Raw genomic sequence first — 8,665 nt, 5'->3', positions numbered from 1 at the left:
AGGTTCTGCATTGAGGTGTCAATGTTGATGGGCAGTCGGCGAGGTCCTGCACCATAGTGCAACTGCAAGAGGAGGAAAAACAGAACCCTGACAATCTGAGGCCGTCATTACACACAAACACACACACCCACACACAGCGGGAGCGACACACACACACACACGACACACACACACACACAACAGAATGATTACACGAAAAAATAACCAGAAAAACACACTGTACCCTCCTTTTATGGACGTTGCGGTTGTGTGTGCATATCTCCCACTTTGATCTTGGTTATTAGGTTAGTACACCTGAGCCCACATCACCTCTCGTTGAGGAAACAGAAATCAAAACAAAAAAAAAAAACTCAGGAAAATATATCAAACTACTTTTTGGACCCCCGAATGCAAACTTACTTCCTGGGATATCCTTTCCAGAAAGAATGGTGCTCAATGTGTCCATTTCCTGACTCAACCTGCACTTTGTCCTGTGGAGGAGCAAAGGCCCAATACTGGTCTAAATCCCCTGTGCTCCATGCACCGCAAGCAATACCCTCACCACCTTCAAGTTTTAAGGGACTGCAACTAATTATCTTTAATTATGGAGTTGAATCTACAAGATCCAAGTTTTTTGATAATACATTTAGATTTTGTCTAAAAAAAAAATAGACCCTTTTATAATCCCACAAAAGCAGGTCCTGTACTACAACTGAAAAAATCCAATCCACTTTGACAAATGCTCTAACCAGCCAAGTGTTTGGCCTTTTTGCCTTTAAAAACTGAACTGAAATAATGAATCATTCATTAATTCCACAACCCAATTTTATCCGACGTAATTTGCTCAAGCTTTCAAAATTCATTCACTCGGGACAACTCTTTTCACAGCGAGTTCAAAATCTTTAACTTCTCTATACCAGGCAACCCGAACATCCATACACACATCGATCTCAAAAGACTCTCTTTTCATATAGCGCAGCTCAACCATCCTCCCTTTGAGTATATGAAGAACAATTCCCCACCATGAACAACCAGCAAGCAACTTGGCCACACTGGAAGGAAAAAACGTCCTTAATTTTTTACAGAAGGCACGAAAACCCTCCGGAGCCGAACCCCGGCTCTAGGGCTGGGGTATGATATCCAGAGACCTTCAAACACTCGCTGACTGGGATGACCTAGCTGGCTTCTTCCACATCTGGCGCCCCAGCGCCCGTCGTTGATCCCCCGCGTCGTCTTTTTCCTGAAAGAACGTCTGAAGCTCGTGTTCAGCTGTTTCCGCTCAGACCTCTCCAAACTCTCTCCCTGCAGAAACCGGACAGAGGCATGTAAGGAACTGCTAAACCCAAAAGAAGGGGTAGAACTAGAAGCAGTACTGGCCATTCCATACACAGGACCACTGACACATCACCTAAGACAATGAGTCTACTGTAACTGAGTCAGTGATCTGGCTCTGTGGCCTGCTTGTGACTGGGCCGTGGACCGGCGCCAGCTGTTCCGTACTCAGGCATCGTCCAGTTCCTGCTCTCAATACACCACGCTTTCGTCTTGTCCTCTGCATGTCCAGACAGCCTCTGCCCACGCCTCTCCCTCCCAATGCCTGAGCCACATCCTGGGGGGACTGGAGGACAAGTGAGAAAGAGAAACAAGGACATAAGGGAAAAGTAAGAAAGAACAAGAAAGAAGACTATGATTGGATGGGTCGACAACGTGGGCCTGGACTGTCAAATCTGGCAAAACCTGCCTGACAATTAGACCCAAGCCCAAAAAAATAGGCAGGGCCAGGCGGACCACTCGAGCTGGATACATGCAGTCAGAACTACCTGATTCAACACTGCTCCGAGCTTACCGCACTTTTAAAAAATCTGCCGTCAACATATCGCGTTTTCTTTTTTGGTTTTCTATGTGTCGACTCAAGAAAGAAGCGTCGCCTGCTTCATCCTTTCACCCCGTCTCAGTTTCTCAGGCTTGGGTGCCTGTTTGAATCGTACGCAGACAAACTCTTCCGCCCAACCTCGCTCGAAGTCTTGAAAGTTGTATGACCTTCAGAGACAATGTCGGCTGCTACTGCTGGCAGCAAGAAGAAGCACCATGAGCAATGACGGAACCTTCACAACCCGAATAATACACTTCTGGTGGCTTCCTCTGAGTGACTTCGAGAGGCATCTAAATTAAGCCTGCACATTCCCCTCAGTCAAACAACCAATCAACCCAACCCAAAAGGCTCACTGTTCCCAAGTGGTGATTACTCACTCAAGCTAGTACGTGGCGAGTAGAAATGTGTCCAACTGTCCTGAACTACCTACCTATAACTCACTGGTTACCTGTGAAGCCTCCTCGCTGTTTTGTTTACAGTTTACATTTAGTTAACGTTACGTTGATCGGTAACGTATGAAACAGTGAGACTGACTCACAGTAAACGTTGCGACCAGTGTGATCGACTCTTTAACTAACCAATAAGGACGGTGTTTGAGGAAGAACTTATTTATTTATGGTGGATAAATAAAAACAACGTACCGGTCAGATCTTTTCCGGGATTCAAATTCAGACACTGAGCGCGCCTCTTCTTCTTCTTCTTTGGTCATTGGCGGATTTCGAATAAACTCTGACGTGCGTACCGCCACCTACCGTACAGGAGGGAGCAGCGGGTTTTGTTTTTGGAGTAAACATATTATTTTCTTATTATTTCTCTCGTGTTCCTTGTTTTTCCTCCGAATTTAATATTTCTAGTTTCTTTCCACTTAAGTATATTTTCTAATGTGCCTTTAGAGGAAGACGGGGGGCATTGTGCTTTCAGTATGCTCAGTGTGATCATGCACAAACCAATACAGTTTTAGGGGTAATGTGTCTAGAGTATTAAATATAGCAGAACCCAAAAAAAAGAGAAAACATTTTTTAGTAAATGACTCCCTCGATATACAATCTGTATAATCTCAATAAGAAATAGTATCTATTAAGACGGGGTTCACAAACTTTATGTCAAGGACCCAGAAAATAGATTGACAGTTTTACAGCATTATGTTTTACAGAATCCCCCTTGAGTAATTTATTGTTTTAGGTTTGAAAGTCTTCATAGTTAATCAATGATCAATTCTCAAAACGGTCAACTCCATTTCTTCCCTTGTTGTTCCAACTTCCAAATTTTTTTAATAAAAGTTATCGTATTCTATTCCTCCTTTTGCTGGGGAGCCCTACAACCCACTTAAGGACAGAAAGCCATTACAATTTACAAGTTATGTTTATCCATCCATAAAGTATTTTTCACAGAAATCAATCAAACTGTGCAGGGTCATAAGGGGAGCTCCAGTTGTAAAGAGTTTCACATCTACGGTCTATGTAATCCACACATTACAAGCATGTACTGTACTAGTTTATTGTATATCACATGGTTTGAACCAGGTGGATGAAAGACAATCAGTTAAACATAATTGAATCCGCTGTGGAAGGACATGTCCTGCTTGCAGATGTGGGTTAAATTAGGAAATACTTCACAAAAGAAAATGGAGGAACATCTTATTGAGCATTAAGAATCTTTTTACTGAGTCAGAAATAACATCTCTAAAAATGTACAGGGATCAGATTTTAACTGCATGTTTATTACAATTTGTGAAACCTAAACACAATATGAATGTAACAAGAGAAATAGGTTCAAAAAGGGTTTTAAGGTTTTATACTGAAATCAAGTATAAGCATTCGAATTAGAGTAAAAAAGTCACAATTTGTAGCCACCAATGAAACATTTTCTTAATTTCTCTTAAATCAAAAAGGTCAATGTGAGGCCATAAAACAATGGAAATGTTACTTCTTATTATGAAAAAGAAAAGAAAAATCTACGGACTGCACTGTCGGCAGTTATTTCTGAGATGGTCGCTTGGTGCAAGCTGCCATCACTCCTTGTTTTTCTGCTTTTCTTTCTTCTCCTGTGCTTTTCGTTTCTGTCTGCCGAGCTGCCTGAAGAACAGTCTCTTGGGGTTCAGACCATAGGCCTTCAGTCTCTGTCTACTGAACTCCCGGCCGCCTATTTTCACCCCGAAGGTTCCTGATGTGAGGCGTCCACCTGCCTGCTTGTGCTTCTTCTTGGACCATTTTGGTCTGTCAGTCCTGCTTTTCACCTCAGCAGCTTTATCTGCTGCTGCTTCCTCAGCAGTAACCACTGCCTGAGGCTCCTCTTCCCGTTTCATCTTTTTCTTGGGTATCAGAATCTCTTCGTCCTCCTCTTCTCCCGCCTCGTCCCCTGCCTCTCTGAGAGCTTGGGCGAGTGTCTCTTCTGCAGAGTCCATAACGGAGGCGGCGTCACCGTCCTCTGCTCCTCTGCCTTCGTTCTCAGCGTTCTTCAGACGATCCCTTCTCTTCTTCCCCACCTTGTTCTTCGCCTCTGCCCCCTCTTTATCTTCCCTGTAGACAGATAACCATTGTTACATAATGCTACAGTAATGGCAACGGTACAACTGATTAGCATGTGCATTGTGTTATACTCACTCAGAATATACAGAGCTCAGGATTTCTCTCTTCTTCTTGTCATTCTGGGCCTTGATTTTATAGTTCTTCAAATCACTCATCTCCTCCTTGTCAGACCTGAGAGAACAAAATAAAATAATCCAAGTGTAGTGAATGACCTGAGACAGCAGAACAGATGCAACACGTTAACATGAAGGATAGAGTCAGTACCTGAACATGCAGGTCTTCTTCAGAGAGCACCAATGGTTCAGCTCCTTATCGTTAGCATTTAAAATCTGAGGGATGAAAGAAGAGTGTTTAGTAAGTGCAAAACAACAACTCATGTCTATTTGTAACACACTGGACTTCTTATTTGCTGCTCCTTTATCTAATCACTGTGTGGTCTGCTCAGAGAGAAGATTAAATTGAGATCATTCCCTGGTCAGAGCTCTCCCCGGAGGAAAAGCAATACCAGATCAGTCACCTCAACACTCATCACTGCAGCATTATGAACCAACATGCATCAGCCTACATTTTGTTTTAACTGTTCATTAAACCCCCTTCCTCCCAACAGCAGCTGTCCAATCATTGTTTAGCAACCTTAACGACACATCAGGTCTGTGAAGTGTTGTGCGTATGAGGCTGTAGTAAAGGAGACAGAGTCTGGATGGAGGTTTGTTTTTTTAAAACACCAACCAAAAGTTCAAGAGCAAAAGTGTAGCCGGTCCTGGATGCCATCAAAGGTTAGGCTAACCTCAGCAGCTCTGTCCTTTTTATTGGATTTGCCAAACACACTTTTCCTTATCATGCCCTCAATACTCTCACTAACTAGGTATACATTGCAATTTTGACCGGTAATTTGATTAATGAATCTCGCTTGAAAAAGAGTCGGCTTGAAACTCACGCTAGCTAACGTTAGCTTAATTAGCTAGCTAGTTGATCAAATCTGCCAGCACAAAAAAAAAATCAACAATTGCCAGCTGGAAGCAAGATGTCTGCACCTTAAATCATGAAAAATTTAAGAATATTTTGACTGTAAACCTGCCTCCGTTATTGTACAACGCATATGAGCCGAGCGAGAATTGAAAGTTGGACAGCCATAGAAACAGTAACTAAGGGGGCTTAGTGAACAGTCAGTTATTGCGGTTAGCGGAGGCGCTGCTGCTCTCACCTCTTCAGTGGTCAGGCCGAAGTCGTTGGCCAAGACCGGTCTGTAGCGGAACCTGCACGGGAGGTCGTCAATGATGTCCTCATAGTCCAGCTTATAATACTCATCCAAGTACTGCTCAAAACTCTTCTCCTCTGAAACACAAACAGCCTTCAGTTAGACAACAAGTACACAGACTAACTGCATGTTACCAGGATAGTTAAGTTTCAGTGGCAGCAGGTTTTACTGACACTTACGTGGATCAAACACAGGCTTGCTTTTGGTGATGACCTCTGCAAAGTGAGACTTTTTTCTCTTCTTGCCCATTTGTGGAATATCCTCTTTCTTCATCTTCTTTTTCTCCTTTTTCTTCTTCTTCTTGGAGGCAGCCTGCTGGTTGGGGTCGTAGTCTGCATCCATCTATTTCAACACGTTGACTTTTGGTGAGCAAGTTTCTCTTTACCAGAGCAAAAAATGTTGTCCAGCTGATCAGCGCCGCACGCAGGTGACCAGCTGAAAGAGTGAAATAATGTTGAGTCCACTCACAATGAAGCCTTCGTCGTCACAGTGTGGCTCTGAGGCATCATACTCCTCTCCGTTGTACTCCTCTTCACCCAAGTCGTCCTCTTGTTCCTCTCCTGTCCATGTGTCCCAGTTCCAGTGCCCTGTGCACACACACAAACAGCCATTGCTTACATATTCAGACTGTACAATACTTTAATGCAATGTGCTGAACTAACATTTCTTCACAATTGTATTGTGCAATCAAACAAACAAAAAAAACCCTGACGGATTGTTTGCACACTGCTGTTTCAATTAACATGAATAAAACACAAGCTTACCCTCAAGTTCCTCATCATCATCATCAAACTGAGGCTTTTCACCTTCTTCTTCCCCGTAGTATTCATCTCCAAAGAATTTCTGCAAACAGGAAGGGAAAAAACAAACCAAATATCACTGATTGGGAGTTCAATGTCACTTGTGCTGTGGTAGAAGTGTCTCTAACAACTAGCATGCAGGCTGGCTGGTTTAAATAGGAGGCGGGAAGTCTAATTAGCCAAACACAGTACACCTGTGTGAGATTTTTTCTGAGGAAAACATGCTTTGCATTTAATTGAATAATGATTGCCTGTTTGTATTCTTGCTACAGTATGTTCTTAAAATAATAAAATAAAAAAACAACATGCTCTGGCTGACTTTTTAATGTTTCCAGCTAACTCACTTTAAAAGAAGAATCTTGTAATTGTTATGTGATCTTGTCACCTGATGGCTACATACATGAAGTTACTAAAGACTAAAGCTACATGAAAAAAAGTCTCAGCAGCTGATGGCCGATGTTAACATAAAAGAAATAAAAGGATCCGCATTGTTTTTGCATTAAAGTGTGGGGCAATTAAGTCTTGTAAGTATCATACAGTAAGTATCCACATTACATTTTTAAAACATTTTTTTTTATTCTACCATGACCTAAAAAACAAACAGAATTATGTGCTCTTTTGCTTTGGAAGTAACGCAGAGTTCGGTTACTGCTGTAACTAGTTAGTCGGGCATGCTAACGTTTGAGTAGAACAAACACTGTTTATTCTTTATACTTGTATTTTGAGTTTCCAAAAAAATGACCCCACCCTTAAAACTCTTTAAATACAGAGTAAATGCAGACATGCTGCAACCTGTAAGGACTGCTGAGCTATGACTGGACCATCGCTGTCTGGGGGCTCAGCTATTGGCCAATTCAGTGAGCACACAAATACCAGTTCACACAGAAGAACTGAGGCTCAGGCACCTGCATGAGCTGCTCGTGTTGTTGTGGATCAAATTCTCCCTCCAGGTCAGCCTGACTGAAGGCGAGCTGCTCGTTGCCAGTCAGCTCCTGAAGCCTCTTCAGCTTCTCCATGATCTCATTTCGCTTCAAGTTCTTCAGCTGCTTCAGCTGCTCGCGCTTCTGCTCTTTCTCCTGAAATAGTTGTTGGAACAAGGAGTGACAGAAAGGCAGAGGAAGATTGGTTTGTATTAGCTCATGAATTAGGGATTATATACTGAGAAGCAGAAAAATCAAAGGTTAATAGTAAGAGGTTTCTTTTTTTTAATACATGAAATGCACCTTTTGTTTCCTTTCTTTTACTTCCTCCCTTTTGCGTTTCCTGCTGTCGTCTTTGGAGCGCACAGACGTGGCGATGCTGCGAGGGTACGTCTTGATCTGCTGAGCGTCGGGCTCTTCGAAGCGGAAGTTGTAGTTTCTCTCAAAGTTGTCCTGACGCTCCAAGAAAGTCTCCCCTTCCTCTTCAGAGTCCTCCACATCATCCTGGACCACCTCGTCGTAGGTTGGGATCCTAAGTGTAACCAGGAGCAGATATTGGACATGTTGCTTTTAGGCTGCATATGAATGCTTCATCTTCCCCTCACTTCACAGCTCGCTAGGAAAACAAAACTAACATCCATACAGGAAGCAACATACCGTTCATCATGCTCATCCTCATCTAGGTAGCCCTTGTTCAGGACATAGTCTCTCAGGAAACGCTCCTTCTCATCCAGCTCTGGGTCGTTCCAGTATTCCTTCAAGTATTTCTGTCTCAACACAAACCACTCTCATTAGTAAGTTAAACACAAGGCTCTCACATTCTACCCTATATATTTCACACACACACTCACCATGTCCTTGACCTCTTCCGAACCCTCAAGCTCAGCCTGGCCTTTCAGCCACTCCACAAAGTCTGCCTCTTCTTTATCCTACAAACAGAAGCAGAACCAGAGATGTTTGTCCTGATCTGAAATGCTTTTGTACGTCTCTAATCTGAAGATGGAGAGTAAGCGGTAGCAGTTTCTGACCTTCTCTTCCTGTGTTTTCACCCTCCTGGTCAGCAGCTGGGATTCTCCACCTCCCTCGCTGACCTCATTGTCATCGTCATCACTGTCCTGGATGAACTTGCGGAAGCTGGAGAGTGAGAGAGAGTGAGAGAGAGGAGAGAGAGAGAGAGAGTTTTGGTTTTGCACAAACAGTCTGCAAGTTATATTGCCATATTGCCAGACGCCTTCATCTTGTTTGAGTCCTACCTTTCCTTCAGCGCCTTCTGCTCCTGAATGTAGCTCGGAGAGGCAGCTCTCTTT

At 43.2% G+C, this 8,665-nt stretch overlaps 1 protein-coding gene and 1 non-coding gene across 2 annotated transcripts in view; both read right to left on the bottom strand.

The window, feature by feature from the left end:
- Nucleotides 1-3,350: 3,350 nt before the first annotated feature.
- kri1 (KRI1 homolog) overlaps nucleotides 3,351-8,665 on the bottom strand; it is a 7,127-nt gene continuing 1,812 nt past the window's right edge. Inside the window, exons 6-18 of the mRNA XM_035655565.1 lie at nucleotides 8,612-8,661; nucleotides 8,387-8,492; nucleotides 8,210-8,287; nucleotides 8,016-8,125; nucleotides 7,662-7,890; nucleotides 7,344-7,514; nucleotides 6,403-6,481; nucleotides 6,107-6,225; nucleotides 5,818-5,980; nucleotides 5,585-5,715; nucleotides 4,645-4,709; nucleotides 4,456-4,551; nucleotides 3,351-4,371 (exon numbers count right to left, since the gene is read on the bottom strand). Coding sequence (XP_035511458.1) covers nucleotides 3,864-4,371; nucleotides 4,456-4,551; nucleotides 4,645-4,709; nucleotides 5,585-5,715; nucleotides 5,818-5,980; nucleotides 6,107-6,225; nucleotides 6,403-6,481; nucleotides 7,344-7,514; nucleotides 7,662-7,890; nucleotides 8,016-8,125; nucleotides 8,210-8,287; nucleotides 8,387-8,492; nucleotides 8,612-8,661 — 1,905 coding nt within the window. The 3' untranslated portion in view covers nucleotides 3,351-3,863. The remainder of the gene's footprint in view (nucleotides 4,372-4,455; nucleotides 4,552-4,644; nucleotides 4,710-5,584; nucleotides 5,716-5,817; nucleotides 5,981-6,106; nucleotides 6,226-6,402; nucleotides 6,482-7,343; nucleotides 7,515-7,661; nucleotides 7,891-8,015; nucleotides 8,126-8,209; nucleotides 8,288-8,386; nucleotides 8,493-8,611; nucleotides 8,662-8,665) is intronic.
- LOC118323766 lies at nucleotides 4,818-4,917 on the bottom strand. Its single transcript, XR_004796515.1, has one exon. It is a non-coding gene; the product is annotated as a Z30 small nucleolar RNA (small nucleolar RNA).

This window comes from Morone saxatilis, unplaced genomic scaffold, assembly GCF_004916995.1.
Source record: "Morone saxatilis isolate NCDOM2014 unplaced genomic scaffold, NCSU_SB_2.0 Contig14, whole genome shotgun sequence".
NCBI lineage: Eukaryota > Metazoa > Chordata > Actinopteri > Moronidae > Morone > Morone saxatilis.
This window is presented reverse-complemented; position numbering and strand designations above follow the sequence as displayed.